The 18,105-nt window shown below is 37.8% G+C and overlaps 1 protein-coding gene across 2 annotated transcripts in view; it reads left to right on the forward strand.

Moving 5' to 3' along the window:
* Positions 1 to 18,105, forward strand: part of Xrcc5 (X-ray repair cross complementing 5) — a 96,081-nt gene that overhangs the window by 43,901 nt on the left and 34,075 nt on the right. For both annotated transcript variants that reach the window (XM_074071673.1, XM_020158574.2), the window contains exons 15-16: positions 974 to 1,061; positions 2,626 to 2,695. In XM_074071673.1, coding sequence (XP_073927774.1) covers positions 974 to 1,061; positions 2,626 to 2,695 — 158 coding nt within the window. The remainder of the gene's footprint in view (positions 1 to 973; positions 1,062 to 2,625; positions 2,696 to 18,105) is intronic.

Consider the following 18,105-nt stretch of genomic DNA (forward strand, 5'->3'; position numbering starts at 1 on the left):
AATCCCTTATAAAGGGCTGAGAATGTAGTTTAGTGGGTCCAGTCTTGCGTAGCATGTGCAAGGCCTTAAGTCTGATCCCCAACACTGGAAAAAAGGAAAATGGAAGAAAATTCCAAATGGAGTAGATTTTAACTGTTAATCACACACACAAAAAGAGATAGTTATGTAAGGTAACGTGTATGTTAATTAACTTGAGTTAGCCATTCTACAATGTATACATATTTTAAAACCTCATGTTTTACATGTTATAGTTTTCATTTGTTTTTTTAAAGAAATACTAGATCATGTTTATTAATATTAATTAATTTCATTCAACCATTTCTTGATAACTATTTTTTCCCTATACTAGTTATTTTTGGGGGAGAAAAGTCTTCCTATCTTTAATGTTCCTCAGAGTAAGGGAGATTATGGGTAGATGCTTTGTTAGCATAGTGCCTAAATGGAATTAGTTTTATAAAAGAACAAATTCAATGAGCTTTCTTGAAAGTATATTTTTCAATTGTTTAAGATTTTTAAAAACTCCTACATATTTAATTAAAGATCATCTAGTAAATTTTGACATTAGTAAGTCGAATCTTAGAAAGTTCTCACATACATGCTAGAGAAGGTATATTAGCAGACACAACGTTCTTCTGTGTACATGAAAAGGTAATGGCTATCAATTCTGAGACAGGGGCTAGCAAATAATATCTGAAGGATAGGTGAATTTCTTACTTAAATATTAAGTTTCCATTACCTGTGCTTGCCCTTTCATCTTTTACAAGGACTTGTGATATAGCTGATTTGTCTTCTGCTGCACAACAAAGGCAAGGCCTGAGGCTGGGAGAGAATGGTAGTCTATTTATAAAGGAGAACTAAATGGTGTGACTGTTTATTTTTGATGTTTGGATACTTTTTTTACATAAAATACCTGGTTTTTAATTTTTGTTTTATTTTGTTTTATGGGGGGAACCCACATTTCTTTCTTTTCTAGTAATGAAGAGGGGCCCTCTACTAAAAAATGTAAGACTGAAGAAGGGGAAGGAAGTATATCCAGCCTGGCAGAAGGTAGTATCACCAAGGTAAGTGGAGTTTTTCCAGTGTGCTTCCCCCTTTGCAGGAAGGTCATGACTTGAGGCAGATTGCATCAAGTTTGCTTAGTCTGCTAACATGCCACTTTCTCTGGTCCTCTTTATATGAATCATAAAGGCCCATTCCATACTTCTTCCTTTAAGTAATTATTACCAATGAATTACTTACAGAATTATCTATATGGTGTATACATATAACGCTCTTAATGGTATATGTTTACACAGAATACCTCAGTGGTAGCACTTTTTTTGTTGTTTTGTTTTTTTGAGACAGGATCTTGCTACGTAGCCCAGGCTGGCCTTGAATTCATGATACCCCTACCTCATCCTCCCAAGTGCTGGGATTACAGGTGTGTACCACCAGACCCAACAATGGTCGCACTTTTGGTACAGATTTTTTTGTTGACTTCATTTTGCAGTTTTCCATTTGGTCAAAATGACAAAATAAGTGGGGGTTAATGATGTGAATTACTCTACATAAAATTTAAGTTAGTAGACCTTTTCTATTTTTTTCTAATACATAACTTCAGAACAGGATTCACAAATCCTTTGGCACTTTAAGCTTTATTTAATGAAAAAGATTTTGAAACTTGAAAATATTACCTTATTTTAAGCAGCATTATTTTGAATCAATAGTTCTTAAAATTTTCCCTTATTGGCAAATTATACTAGGAAGGACAGTCAATACTCGGGCATGCCTTTAGACTCACCTCAAACAGAAACGCTTTCAGAAAAATCAAATGTCTAAACAGTGGCTCAGACTTCATTTGGATGTTTTATATTATAGGGGAAAAGAAAATCAGGCCCTGTTAGGGTTTGGACCTGCAGATTAAAGGTATAGGTATGATCAGAAAGTACCATAGAATGTGGCCGAGATTTGCATCTTTGAAATTTTCCCACTGGTTCTTCAGTGAACCTGTATACATAATCTGCTTTTACTTTCCTTTTTTGGTGATATGGAATTTGAACTCAGGACCTTATACTTGCTAGGCAGGCACTGTGCCACATCAGCCCTAGGCCTCCAGATCTGCTTTTACTTTTTGAAGACGTTCAACAAATATGTGGGGCATATTTGTGCATCCTACCAAAACTTTGGAGACAAAGGGCCAGCAACAGTCTCCCTAAAAGATTAGTTCAGTGAATCAAGCATTAAGTAGTTATTTCTTATGTCATCATAATGGAGCAAATATATGTAGTGTGACCCACACTGCAGCCTCCTTCAGGCCATTCCTAATTGGTTGGTTATCAGGATGTACAGGCAGTCTACACCACAGAAAGCCTTCAACTGGGTTGGCTGGTGGCTTGGAATGCAATACTTTTGATCCCTCTGAAGACAAGTCAGCTTGCATAAAGAAAGGTGAGTGAAAGTAGACAGGGCAGCTATGTGACCACTAGAGTCTCCTAGTTTAACAGGGCTCTGGAAGAAAAAATAATAGAAAAGGCCTTCTCTTTGTCTTTAACAGTACACATACTATATTAAGCTATCTTGTATTGCCTGGGGTGAGGCCAGAAAGACAAGTGACTTACAGGTTTATTGTCTGTGGGTCTATTCTAGGTTGGAAGTGTAAATCCTGCTGAAAACTTCCGTGTTCTACTGAAACAGAAAAATGTCAGCTTTGAGGAAGGTGAGTGGTTTGCCTTTGGGTAGGCATTCAAAAAAACAGTGCTTAGTTTGCCTAACTGATTTAAGGTCTGGATTGATAACTGTAGCCTTTTGTTGTAATATTCCATATAGCATAGCATTTATCTTTACTGGCAGATCTTTGTGATTTTTTTTTTTTGAAGGTCATGCATAAGTTTTATTTATTTATTTATTTATTTTTATTTTTTTATTCATATGTACATACAATGTTTGGGTCATTTCTCCTCCCTTCTCCCACCCCATCCCTTCCCCCCTGCCCCCTCCCTCTCTGCCCCACCCCCTTGATACCCAGCAGAAACTATTTTGCCCTTATCTCTAATTTTGTTGAAGATGGAGTCTCTTTTGATGGAGTCAGTGAGTTCTTGCATTTTCTTTTCACAGGTCTTGAGTTGTTTAACTAATAGTTCTTCGGCTTTTCTTTTAATTACCATTTCATCTTCGAGTTCTGAGATTCTGTCTTCTGTTTGTTCTATTCTGCTGGATTGGCCTTCCATTTTGTTTTACAATTCTGTTTCATTTTTTTTTCTGAGGTTTTCCATATCCTGGGTTCTTTCCTCTTTAATGTTGTCTATTTTTGTCCTGAGTTCATTGATCTCTTTATTAATCATGTTCTTTGTTTCACTTTGGTGTTTATACAGTGCTTCTATGGTTTCCTTTATTTCTTCTTGTGCTTTTTCAAATTCTCTATTTTTGTTGTCTTGGAATTTCTTGAGTGTCTCCTGTACATTTTCATTGACCATATCCAGTATCATCTCTATAAAATTCTCATTGAGTACCTGTAGTATTTCTTCTTTTAAATTATTCTTGTGGGCTTCATTGGGTTCTTTGGCATAGTTTATCTTCATTTTGTTGGAGTCTGAATCTGTTTTCTTCATTTCCCTCTGGTTCCTGTACTAATTTTTTGCTGTGGGGAAACTGGTTTCCCTGTTTTTTCTGTCTTCCCATCATTGCCCTTGGTGTTGTTATTGTCCCTATACTGTGTGCAATTAAGTATTTTCTAGCTTGTAATAATAACAATGGTGATATTTAGAATGGGAGGGTGAGAGGAGATGGAAAGCAAAGAAGTTAAAGAAAAAAGGGAAAAACAAACAAGTAGAAAAAAACAAAATAAACAACAAAAAAAATTTCAAAGATATAAACAGGGAGAGATAGTGTACTAATCAACAGTAAGCTGAACAGGCATTAGAGAGACAGAGAGAGGATTGAAAATAAAAAATAAAAATAAATAAAAATAAAAGTAAAAAATAAATAATAAAAAAAAAATCTCCAAGTTCAAATGCAATAAAGTTTCAGTCTTAATAATTTTGGTGTTCGTCCCTCAGCCTCCAATCCTGGAGATGGTGTCTCAGAAGTAGTTCTGTCATTGTCTCATTAAAGGGGAAAAAAACCAAATAAAACAATACAAAACAAAAAAACCCCACAAAGTGTCCCACGTTCAAATGCAATACAGTTTCAGTAAGTTTTCAGCATGCAGGTGTAGTTCGGTTGTTGTCTCATCAAAGGTAGGGAGAAAAAAGAGAGTCTGAAGACAGTTCTGTGAGTGGCTATCTGAAGCTGTGGCTCGCCTGCCCACTGCTGTCAGCCTGCTGTTGCTGGAGGATTTATTTATGCAGATCTCAGGAATGAGCTTAACACTCACCTGGCCCCTCATGCTTTGCTTACTCAGAGTTCTGGGTGCGACAGCCACTGCTACACACTTTCCCCTTTCCAAGTACACTGGGGGAGGTGGCACTGCACCTGCTTTCTCAGGCCGGCGTGTTTATTTACAGTTCATGTGGGAAGTGGGTCTTCCCCCACCTCCTGTGGAGTTTTCCTCCCATTGCCACTTTTACAAGCTTTCCCACTCCTGGTTGCTGGGCGTGTGCCACAGCTCCTGCTTTCTCCAGTTGGCTTGTGAGAGATTTCCCCTGCCCCCCCTCTTCGGCACTCAGGGCACCCCGCCCTTTTTGCTACATGTCTTTTTTGTTGTTATTGCTTATTATTCAGGGTTTTTTTTCTCTCTTTTTTCCCTGGGTGGGGGTCAGTCTGTCCAGGGGGCTATGCTGATCTGGCCCAGGGTTGTCTGTGGGAGTACCATGTACCATTTAGCTTACCTTGTGGTCCATGTCTTCCCAAGCTGTCTGGGCACTGGCGTCTGGTGGCAGCATGGGAGCCCTCCTGGTTTCTCTGTTTAACATGGAGTGGAGATGCTATGCGCAGGCTGGAGGTGTGGAGGAGTCAAAGTTTTGCCTCTTCTCGGTGGTTTTTCCTGTAAGATGTATCTCCAACGTCTCTCCAAGATTTTACTTTAGGAGGCATGCTTTCTGCTTCCTCCCTGTAGCCGCCATCTTGGAATCCTCTGTGATTGTTCTTTGTTAGGGGCTCACTGAGACAGTATTCTTAACACAGGAGTGTAAACGTAGCACAGGTCAGCCAAACAAAGATAGAAGTAATTCATAGGTCTCCCTGTTATGGAAACTGACCAGAACCATGGAACCATGGAACCTCACTGAATTTCTCTGGGGTCTTGTGAGTAAGCTTGGATATTCCTGTTTTCAGAGACACAGAATTCTTTTCTCAATCCTAAGAGGTTAGGTCCCAGAGTGACCTTGGGATTGCCCTTAGATTTTATCTCAAGTTGATTTTGTCCTCACATTTCCTTATAAGACATAATCTGCATTTTTACTTAGGCTGGTGCTAATATTAAAATGACTTCCAGAGATGGATGGAGGATGTGGGGCCTCCATTCATTTACTTGATTGCATTCAAGTTCCTATTCATTTACCCTTTGAAGACTGGCAGCTGGTAGTTAATCCTGCAGGTTGGTGTATATAACATATTGCACTCATTTTTGCTGCCCAGGGTCAGGTCTGTTTGGAAGATGCCTTCTGTGTGTTTATGTTCATGTATGTATAAAACTTTCTCTTCTAGCATGGTAGTATTTTAGGTGGAGAATAAACATTAAATGCCTATAAACACTACTGCCTAGCATTGGTCAATGAAACCTTACTACTCACAGTATAGGAATCTGGTCAGATGTCCGGGCCTGCTGTGCTGTTACTCAAAGGCAAATATACCAACTAAGTCTCAAAAAGAGCAAACAATCTACCAGGCCAGATCCTGGTGGCAGCAACCCCAAAGTCCAGGCCTATGAGAATTTCCTGAGGAAGACCAGCTTTGTGGTCACAATAATCTGCAGTTCTAAACAGCCTCTGTGTGTGTTTTGAGATAGAGGATGAATTTTTTTGTCCTGCTAGGAGTTGCCATGTGGGAGAAAAGCTTTTGCATTGTAGCAGAAAACAAAACTTCATCTAGATGGGAAAAGGAAATTCAAAATTCAGATTGTCAGTTTTCTAGAAGGAGGGTGGAAACAGTTTCAGAATTCCCTTCTTTGATAATTAGAGTGATCCATAATGAGGTACCTGTGCTATTTTCTGGATGACACGACTGTGTTCAAGCAGACAGTAAGTTAATTCTACCACTATCTCGATGATTGTGGGGTTTGTTTGTTTCTGGGTTTTTTTTCTTTGGCACTACTGGGGTTCAAACTCAGGGCATTGTGCTTGCTAGGCAGGTGCTCTACCATTGGAACCAGGCCCCTAACCCTTTTTTGCTTTTAGTATTTTTTGAATAGAATCTCACTTTTGTCTGAGCTGGCCTTGGACTAATCCTTTCACCTCTCAGCTATGCCTTCTGCATAGCTGGAATTATAGGCATGTACCCCTACACATGCTATAGGCATGTTTGTTGAGATGGAGTCTTGCTAGTTTTTTACCCATGGTAGCTTAGAAACGTGATCCTCCCAATCTCTGCCTCCTGCTCCTAATGATTATTATGTTTTTGAGGAAAGAGTAAGACCTTAGCTTTTAATTGCATATTATCAACTACCTTGCCCAGTCAGAGTTCACAGTCCTCCCTCTGGGAGTGACTGGTCTCCTGGGTTGATGTGTAGGCATGGCCTTCTCAAGGATAAAATTTAGCCATGATCACCATCATGTGACATTCATTAGTTATTTCATGTTTGTTATGTTTTTGTTTTGTTTATCCTGCATAGCAATCCTGCAAAGTTACATGAAGAAGTAGAGAAAATATTAGAGCTTTAAGAACAGATTCACTTTTCTGAAGGAGAGAATTGATTTTGGGGGGAAAATACTTCAGTGGGTGCTTAGGGTAGAGAATGAGTCTTCGTCCCCAGGCTTAGTGATCCACTGGTGTTAGGTTTGAGAGGAGGGGAAAGTACCTCAGTCTTCTGGAAGTAAAATCCTCACTAATTCAGGAGAGGAGCAAAAAGCATTATAGGGAGGAAGAGGAAGTGAGTGACTTTACTCATTGGCACAGCTCTTCTCAACATGACCCCAAGTCATGACCACAAATACCCAGATTGGTAAAACTCTGGGAATGTTAGGTTTGTATTCTCTATTGGGGAAACTGGTGCAGAGGCAGCTTAGAGTCTGGAATTACTTCAGACAGGCCAGAGAAAGCACCTGAGAATGCAGGTGGCCAGAGTCTGAAGAGTCCATGCGAGGGTATATTCTGGAATTTGCTTAATCTTAGGAAAACATGATTTCCTCAAGCCAAGGAACTGGGGATTTTAAGCAGTTTTGTAAAAATGACAAAAGCAGGTGGATGCTTAGGGCATATAGATTAAAATAGGTTATTATTTTTTATTTATGGAAAACTGTAAAATTAGAAGAGATGGAAACGCCAAACCACACAGGGATTCAGACACATCTCATTCACATACTGGGCTTGTCTACTTAACCAGACTGTTTCTCCTGTTTCCTTATGGTCTGCATTCCATTATTTAAAATCAATCATTATAAGATTATTTATACCTTGTGCCTACAGATAGGACAGTAGATTATCCTTTCACATTGAATGCAACTTTGAGCCCCAGGACATTAATAGTGTAGTAACTGTGGATGGCTTTCTGTACCTCCATCTAGGACTTACTAAAGCAGAGCTTTCCAGTGATGTTGCAAAAGAAGACCCTCCGCAGAGCTGTGGGAAAAGGGACAGCTTGCTTGTTAGCTGCTTGTTCTGTTTTGTGGCTTTCACTTGGTTTCCCTTTTATCCTCCTTCTTTTCCTTTCAACTCCAGAAATTTTGTTTGTCCCTCCAGATTTTAAGTACCCTTCTTGGTAGTAATCTCCTTTACCCCTGGGAAAAGCCCCTGTCTAGGGAGATGGAAGAAAAGCCCTTCTCTTTTGTTCTGTTTTTGATTCAGTTGCCAAAAGTATGAGTAACATACTTGATAAGATTGCTTCACCCTTAGGTAGAACTTGGCCACTTTCTGTTGGTCCTAATTGTAGTGACGTCACACTGAGAGCTTGTTGTTACATCTCCTGATATCAACAAGTCTACAGTAGGCAGCTACACATTTTCTTCTGGTTCTCAGTGAAAAGGATGCTTCTTGTTCTAACCTTATTGACAGAGAGGAAATTACTCACACTCCTCCTGGCTGCCACTACTTCTGTGAGCTGTCTTTGATGCTCTCTCAGGTGCCCTTCTTTTTCCCAGCCCCTTTTCTCTTTCCTTCCAATCTGCCCTGTCATTCTGTCACCACAGTTTTACAATAGAGAAGTTCTTGACCATGGCTGTATATACAATAATTATCAATCAGTTGTGAGAGTAGGTAATTTTCCTCTACATGCTATTTATTCATAAGGGTATCATTGCCATCGTCATTGATTTGTCAGTCAAATCAGTGGTTCCATTCCTCAAAGAGAGTATCCACTTGTTATTCAAACTGGGGTTTGAACTGAGGGCTTCACATTTGTAAAGAAGGCACCCTGGTGGTTGAACCACAACTCTAGTTCATTTTTCTGTGGTTATTTTTGGAGATGGGATCTCACAAACTGTTTGCCTAGGCTACCTCCAACGTCAGTCCTCCCATATATATCCACTTGTCTGAATGTCTTCCTTAACCACGCTCATCAGCAGACCTGCTGAAAAAGAACAACATGGATTTCCAATTCTTTGCCCTTTTCCAACTTAGGAACAGTGCTAAAATGATAAAAGGGTAGACAGCAAATTGGAGGAGAAGAAAAAGTTATATTACTTCAATCCTTCATCCAGTTCTTTTGTGATTGAGATTTATGTCTGAATTCATAAATTCCCACTGAGTGTAGGACAGTATGTAAAATAGGTATAATGTTCTTGGTGTGTCAGAAACAGCTTTTGGAGCCTGTCAGAGAAGATGGATCTATGGAGACAGCAAATGGGATGGAATGTAACTTATTTTAGAATGAGATGATTTTCTCTTTCATGGACCTTGTTTTTGCCACTTAGATTATAGGGCCTGATTTAGATTAGCCTTTTGCATAGTGACAGAGTGGCAAAGCTCCACCCCACCAAACTGAATTCATATGAGCATGACTTTTTTTTTTTTTTAAAACAAAACAAAACTGTCAAGACATCCTAAGTAGAAATGGTACAGACTCCCCCACCAAACAGCTGCTGCTTAATATTAGATTTACACACAAGTGAGTAGCAGTGTATACCTGTCCATTTCATAGAAGATGATCAGTTTATTTTGTGGCTGCTGAAGCATTGCTGTCATTTTTCTCTTCCCTTCTACTTGTTTGAATCAAATCTCATCGCCAAACCTTCCTGCATTTTTTCCTATCCTACCTTATACTTCTTTATCAAAAACATTATTTTGGAAATATGTTTCAAGTGGTGGAGCACCTGCTTTTCAAGTGCCTGCTTAGCAAGTTCAAAGCCCTAAATTCAAACCCCAGTTTCACCAAAAAAAATTCATTCACTTTAAAAAAGGTATTTCCTAAAATTCATTTTTCTAAGTTCTACTAGTACAAGGTAAAAATGGTAATAATGGTAAAAATGGTAGTAATAAAATTACATTGTTTATCAAAGCCAATTCTGTTTGTGTGTGATATCCATTTGCTAGCAGTTTACTTACATAGATTCTGTTATTTTCCACCATGAGTCAAATTCTAAACTACGGATCCTTGAGCCTTGTATCTAGGAGAAATTTCCGTGTGTGTATTTTGTATTTTCTTTTTGTAATTAGCCTTGATTTATATTATCTTGGTACTGAATTATGTAATCTGTCAGAGCTTGGTTCAGATAAAGATAAAATAACAATGTGGCCCTTGTCTACAAAGAACTGATAAACTTAAGAAAAATAAGTTCTGTCAAATACCTAGCGCATCTTAAAAGAAATATACTAAATACAGTGCTTTAGACCATAAAATGATTTTTTCTTTGTTTTTTTCATTTTTATTAGAATATATTCGTTATACAGGGGGAATTCATCGTACAATTCCAAATAGCCTTACATTATACATTGGTTAGATCACCCTCACTAGCTCCCCCCACCCACCCACTCTCCCCATCCCATTTAAAGCAATTGTAAGAAGTTTCATTGGTCTACTTTGTATATGTACATGAAGCCCATCAGCCATATTCCCTCACCTTCATTTCCTCCATTCACCCCCCCCCACAAGTACCCCCACACATATTGTACCTATTTTACAATCCTGTCTTTCATTATTAATTCCAAATCAATGTTCAAAGGGGTTTCTCAGTGTATCCCCACTGTGAGTATACTTTAATTTGGTCAGTTCAACCCCTTCCATTTCTCTACCTTACCCCTTCTTGGCCAACCCCCATTATTCAACAGTTTTTAACATATTATATCCTCCACCTGCACAGATACAATGTTTTGATATTATTGATTCTATCATCCTCTTTTCCTTTCCCTCCTACCCCGAGTTCCATAGAGTAGTTCCACATATAAATTCCACATGTTCTACATAGAAGTTTGTATATGATCATATTTGGTTTTATGTATTTATCTTTTGGATCTGTCTTCCACACATGAGAGAAAATATGTGGCCTTTGTCTTTCTGACCTGGATTACTTCACTTAGCATCATGCCCTTAAATTGCATCCATTTACCAAAACTCCATTTTGTGTGTGTGTGTGTGTGTGTGTATCACATTTTCTTAATCCATTCATTAGTTGTAGGGCATCTGGGTTGTTTCCATAGCTTGGCTATTGTGAACAGTGCTGCAAGGAACATTGGTGTGCAAGTGTCTCTGTTATATCTTGACTTGCATTCCTTTGGGTATATGCCTAGGAGTGGTATCATTGGATCATATGGCATTTCTGTTTTTAGTTTTTTAAGGAATCTCCATACTGTTTTCCATAATGGTTGTATTAATTTACATTCCCACCAACAGCGTATAAGGGTCCCTGTTTCATGCATCCTCACCAACATTTATTGTTGTTTGTGTTCTTGATACCATTCTAACTGGAGTGAGATGAAATCTTAGTGTAGTTTTGATTTTCATTTCTGTTATAGCCAGAGAAGGTGAGTATTCATGTATTTATCAGCCATTTGTACCTCTTCTTTTGAAAATTCCCTATTCAATTCATGTGCCAATTTCTCCACTAGATTGTTGATTCTTTGGGGGTTGAGGGTTTTTTTGAGATCCCTTTGATTCTAGATATTAGTCCCTTATCAGATGAATAGCTGGCAAAGATTTTCTCCCATTCTGTAGGCAGTCTGTTAAATCTAGCGACTTGTTTCTCTTGTTGTACAAAAGCTCTTTAGTTTGATACCGTCTCATTTGTTCATCCTTTCTCTTATTTGCTGAGCCATTGGAGTTCTATCTAGGAAGTTGTTACCTATGCCTATTTGTTCCAGTGTATTTCCTACTACTTCCTGTAGTTGTTTCACAGTTTCAGGCCTTATATTGAGGTCCTTAATCCACTTTGAGTTGATATTTGTACAGGGTGAGAAACAGAGATATAGCTTCAGTTTTCTGCATGCAGATACTTTTTTCTCAGCAAAAAAAGGGTTTTTTTTTTTTTAATGGTTTGTTATACTTTCTTAGTCCTTTCCCAAAATTGTACTTATACATCTACTCATGAGGGAGAAAACACATGATTACCAATTCTAGAGATTTAGTCTATATATTTTTTATTAGATATTTTCACTTGCTTCCTTTTTTGACTCATTTTAATTTGTTAAACCCTAGAACTTGATGATCTGGACTTATTTTATGCCTCATTTATCAGGGCAAGACATCTCATTCTAATATGAAAATCAGTCTGTTTGGAAGGTGAGGATACCTGCTGAAAGTGTATGATTATTTGACATGGTAATTATATACCAGTAGCCCTTAGAGTCTTGTTCATCTTCCATGTGGGTGGACTAAGGCCCAGAGTAGTTAGGAAGACTTTCCACAGATTATTGCAAATATGTAGAAGACATAGATCAAATTCTAGAGAGCCAATTCATGGCTTCTTTTGGCTTACACTTCTTCACTGCTTGCATACATTTCATTTCATTAGATGCCACAGAGCACTATCCTGAAGTATATATTTTAAAGTAGTAAGCATCATCAGCCAAATAATTGAAATGAAATCATTGAAATAAGGTGAAAATAAAAAATAAAAAAAGACATGACATAGAAACCAAAGACTATCATGCACATATAACCATTGTTAAAATATTTCATTTTTTAGCATCTCTCCATAAAAGACTCCATCCATTTCTATTCTGTTTCTAGAATCCTTTCAAGTTCCAATCATTGTGTATATCAGAACATTCCTAATTGTAGGACATGGCTCTTAGAAAATGTAGCCTGGCTGTCCCTTAAGAAAAGGAGATGACTGGTAGCATAAAAATGAAAGCACATGTGCGATGCTTATGTTCTCACTGAGTGCTTAGATTTCTCCTGTAACAATTAAAGGACGTCAGTATGTAGTATCCCACCATGATCTTGTTTTCTACCATGTTTTGTTTTCTTCTGCTTTATGGTAAAGTGACTAGCCTTAAACCTGTTGAGTAATTTTTCTCTTTTTATGTTAAAAATGGGAAAGATATCTTTCCTCTGGCTGAAAATGTGAATATTATGAATGCTTTCCCTGCATCAGAATAACTAGAAGAGGCCAGAGTCCATTCAAATCTGCCTTTCATATATTGAAACTATGCCACCAGTGTGACAAGGCACAGTGCTCACAGGTGGCTGTCATAGAAATGCAGAAGTTGTGGCTGCTTCGGAGAAAAGGGTTTGTCATCCAACTTGCTGTTGGAGTTCACCCTTGTAAGTATGCATGAGTATGATTTGTATTACAAAAAGCAGTTGAAGTGTTTACTCATGGCAATTTAGATTTTTTTCTCCACCTCATGTAAATTCTGTGATTCTTCCCTTGCATGGTAGGTCATTGTCATGCAGGGCATTGCACTTAGTTCTCCTATAATTGAGCTGTCTTAAAGATTGCTTCTTAAGCCCAGCTGGTTGAAAAAAGAAACTGATTTCAAATTGTGCTGATGTGCAAACTGCTTTAATCAATGACTTAAAGTGAATGCTTGTGGCTAACAGCAGAAGTGCTTAACCAATTAAGATGTTTAGGAAAGGATGTTAGGTTTTTGTTAAAATAGGCACTAATCAGCTGAAATGTGTTAAGAGGAGCCTAGAAACAGCTTGGAGTCCCACTTAAATGTAATAAAAGTATTTGGTCCTCTTCTTTCAGATTGCAAGCCCAGGGCCAAAAATATGCTGACACAGAAAGTAGCAAAGTATAATTTGATACCATTAGTCCTGTCTCTTGGGTCCATGCATGTATACATAAGATCTTAAAAAAGAAAAAGATGGCATGCCTGCTTCTTTGTCCAGAAGAAGAGAGGAGAGGGAAGAGAGTTCCATTCAGATGTAGATTGCAGTTTCAGCAGGGATTAGGAATGTCAGCACAGATGTCTTTGGAAATAGGAGAAAAGTTAACTTTTTGGTCAGAAGCTATTCTTCATATAAAAACTAGCTTTATATCAGCTATTGCCCTTGAGATTTAGTAGTACTTTCTTGTGCATCAAGGGTAAGATTTACAGTCTGGGCTTTGTTATTCTATAGCAGAATCATCTAGCATCTCTACTGATCTCAGATTTCAGATAAATTATCCTGGTTTATTGCTAGTTTATTGAAGTAAAATTTTTCTAATACGAAGTAGTATATTTATAAGTCCATGATAATTTTATTAAATTATATAGTTGTATGATTATTTCCACAGTCCAGTTAAAAGAACATTTTATTTGCCCTCCCAAATTTCCTGTGACTGTTTGTAGTCAATTCTTGTTTCTATTCTTACCCTAATTAACCACTTTCTTTCTCTAAAGATATGCTTTTTCTAAAAATTTCTAACACTTGATCCCCAATACCACACACAAAAATATTAATATAGTCTTTTGCATCTGGCTTCTTTCACTTAGGATAATGTTTTTGAGGTTTGCCCATGTTGTAGTGTGTATCAATAGTCCATTTCTTTTATGGCTGAATAATATTCCTGTATGTACATGTCACATTTTATTTGTCCATTCACCAGTTGATAGACATTGGGTTATTTCCAGTTCAGGGTTATTTTACAAACAGTGCTGCTATGGACATTTGCATATAGGTGTGTTTGCCTATATTTGTTGTTCTTGGGTAGGAGTAGAACTGCTGGGCCATATGAGAAGCTTGTGTTTAACTTTTTAGAACCAACCATGTTTTTCAAAAGCAGCTTGTCGCTTAACCATCCCCACCTGCAATGTCTTAGGGTTCCAGTATCTTCACATCTGTTAACACTTGTGTTGTCAGTCTTTTTCAGTTACAGCTAACTCAAATAAACTAAAAGTGTCTGTGTTTGGGTATTTCATTGTGATTTTAGTTTTTCAGTTCTTTGAAAATTAAAAATGTTGGTTGTTTTTTCATGTGCTTACTAGCCATTCATGTGTCTTTTTTGATGAAATGAATATTCAGATCTTTCTATCGGTTTTTAATTGGGGTCATCTTATTTTTGAGGCATAGAAATTTCTGTATATGTTCTGGATACAAGTCCCCTATCAGAATGTGATTTGTAAATATTTTCTGCAACTCGGTGGCTTGTCTTTTCTTTTTTCTTTTTTTTTTTCTTTTTATTTATTTATTTATTTTTCTTTTTCTTTTATTATTCATATGTGCATACAAGGCTGGGTTCATTTCTCCGCCCTGCCCCCACCCCCTCCCTTACCACCCACTCCGCCCCCTCCCTCTCCCCGCCACCCCCTCAATACCCAGCAGAAACTATTTTGCCCTTATTTCTAGTTTTGTTGTATCTTTTTTTTTAAACAGTATCTTTTGAAGTATGATGTTCTTAAATTCGATTAAGTCTAGTTTGTCATTTTTTTAATTATTTTATTATTCATATGTGCATACAAGGCTTCGGTCATTTCTCCCCCCTGCCCCCACCCACTCCCTTACCACCCACTCTGCCCCCTCCTTCTCCCCACAACCCCCTCAATACCCAGCAGAAACTATTTTGCCCTTATTTCTAATTTTGTTGTAGAGAGAGTATAAGTAATAACAGGAAGGAACAAGGGTTTTTGCTGGTTGAGATAAGGATAGCTATACAGGGAGTTGACTCACATTAATTTCGTGTGCGTGTGTGTTACCTTCTAGGTTAATTCTTTTTGATCTAACCTTTTTCTAGTTCCTGGTCCCCTTTTCCTATTGGCCTCTGTTGCTTTTAAGGTATCTGCTTTAGTTTCTCTGTGTTAAGGGCAACAAATGCTAGCTAATTTTTTTTGGTGTCTTACCTATCCTCACCCCTCCCTTGTGTGCTAAAGCTTTTATCATGTGCTCAAAGTCCAATCCCCTTGTTGTGTTTGCCCTTGATCTAATGTCCACATATGAGGGAGAACATACGATTTTTGGTCTTTTGGGCCAGGCTAACCTCACTCAGAATGATGTTCTCCAATTCCATCCATTTACCAGCGAATGATAACATTTCGTTCTTCTTCATGGCTGCATAAAATTCCATTCTGTATAGATACCACATTTTCTTAATCCATTCATCAGTGCTGGGGCATCTTGGCTGTTTTCATAACTTGGCTATTGTGAGTAGTGCTGCAATAAACATGGATGTGCAGGTGCCTCTGGAGTAACCTGTGTCACAGTCTTTTGGGTATACCCCCAAGAGTGGTATTGCTGGATCAAATGGTAGATCAATGTTTAGCTTTTTAAGTAGCCTCCAAATTTTTTTCCAGAGTGGTTGTACTAGTTTACATTCCCACCAACAGTGTAAGAGGGTTCCTTTTTCCCCGCATCCTTGCCAATACCTGTTGTTAGTGGTGTTGCTGATGATGGCTATTCTAACAGGGGTGAGGTGGAATCTTAGTGTGGTTTTAATTTGCATTTCCTTTATTGCTAGAGGTGGTGAGCATTTTTTCATGTGTTTTTTGGCCATTTGAATTTCTTCTTTTGAGAAAGTTTTGTTAAGTTCACTTGCCCATTTCTTTATTGGTTCATTAGTTTTGGGAGAATTTAGTTTTTTAAGTTCCCTGTATATTCTGGTTATCAGTCCTTTGTCTGATGTATAGTTGGCAAATATTTTCTCCCACTCTGTGGGTGTTCTCTTCAGTTTAGAGACCATTTCTTTTGATGAGCAGAAGCTTTTTAGTTTTATGAGGTCCCATTTATCTATGCTATCTCTTAGTTGCTGTGCTGCTGGGGTTTCGTTGAGAAAGTTCTTACCTATACCTACTAACTCCAGAGTATTTCCTACTCTTTCTTGTATCAACTTTAGAGTTTGTGGTCTGATATTAAGATCCTTGATCCATTTTGAGTTAATCTTGGTATAGGGTGATATACATGGATCTAGTTTCAGTTTTTTGCAGACTGCTAACCAGTTTTCCCAGCAGTTTTTGTTGAAGAGGCTGCTATTTCTCCATCGTATATTTTTAGCTCCTTTGTCAAAGACAAGTTGGTTATAGGTGTGTGGCTTCATATCTGGGTCCTCTGTTCTGTTCCACTGGTCTTCATGTCTGTTTTTGTGCCATTACCATGCTGTTTTTAATTATTATGGCTTTGTAACATAGTTTGAAGTCAGGTATTGTGATACCTCCTGCATTGTTCTTTTGACTGAGTATTGCCTTGACTATTCATGGCCTCTTGTGTTTCCATATAAATTTCACGGTAGATTTTTCAATCTCTTTAATGAATATCATTGGAATTTTGATGGGAATTGCATTAAACATGTAGATTACCTTTGGGAGTATAGACATTTTTACTACATTGATTCTACCAATCCATGAGCATGGGAGATCTCTCCACTTTCTATAGTCTTCCTCAATCTCTTTCTTCAGAAGTTTATAGTTTTCCTTGTAGAGGTCTTTCACATCTTTTGTTAGGTTTACACCTAGGTATTTGATTTTTTTTTGAGGCTATTGTAAATGGAATTGTTTTTATACATTCTTTTTCAGTTTGCTCATTGTTAGTGTATAGAAATGCTAATGATTTTTCTATGTTGATTTTATATCCTGCTACATTGCTATAACTATTGATGATGTCTAGAAGCTTCTGAGTAGAGTTTTTTGGGTCTTTAAGGTATAGGATCATGTCATCTGCAAATAGGGATATTTTGACAGTTTCTTTACCTATTTGTATTCCTTTTATTCCTTCTTCTTGCCTAATTGCTCTGGCTAGGAATTCCAGTACTATGTTGAATAGGAGTGGAGATAGTGGGCATCCTTGTCTGGTTCCTGATTTTAGAGGGAATGGTTTCAGTTTTTCTCTGTTAAGTATAATGCTGGCTGTAGGTTTGTCATATATAGCCTTTATAATGTTGAGGTACTTTCCTTCTATTCCTAGTTTTCTTAGAGCTTTTATCATGAAATGGTGTTGGATCTTATCAAAGGCTTTTTCTGCATCTATTGAGATGATCAGGTGGTTTTTGTCTTTGCTTCTGTTAATGTGGTTTAATGTGGTTTATTACGTTTATTGATTTTCATATGTTGAACCACCCCTGCATCCTTGGGATGAAGCCTACTTGGTCGTGGTGAATAATCTTTTTGATGTGTTGTTGAATTCGGTTTGCCATTATTTTGTTGAGGATTTTTACGTCAATGTTCATTAAGGAGATTGGCCTGTAGTTCTCCATTTTGGAGGTGTCTTTGCCTGGTTTTGGGATAAGTGTAATACTGGCTTCATAAAATGTGTTTGGCAGTTTTCCTTCCCTTTCTATTTCGTGGAACAGTTTAAGGAGGGTTGGTATCAGTTCTTCTTTAAAGGTCTGATAGAATTCAGCAGAGAATCCATCAGGTCCTGGACTTTTCTTTTTGGGGAGACTCTTGATTGCTGCTTCAATTTCATTTTGTGTTATAGGCCTATTCAGGTGATTAATTTCCTCTTGGTTCAGTTTTGGATGATCATATGTATCTAGAAATCTGTCCATTTCTTTAAGGTTTTCAAATTTATTTGAATATAGGTTCTCAAAGTAGTCTCTGATGATTTCCTGGATTTCTATGTGTTTGTTGTTATCTCCCCCTTTTGCATTCCTGATTCTACTAATTTGGGTTTTTTCTCTCCTCATTTTAGTCAGGTTTGCCAGGGGTGTATCGATCTTGTTTATTTTTTCAAAGAACCAACTT

This window comes from Castor canadensis, chromosome 4 (genome assembly GCF_047511655.1).
Source record: "Castor canadensis chromosome 4, mCasCan1.hap1v2, whole genome shotgun sequence".
In the NCBI taxonomy this organism is placed as follows: Eukaryota; Metazoa; Chordata; class Mammalia; order Rodentia; family Castoridae; genus Castor; species Castor canadensis.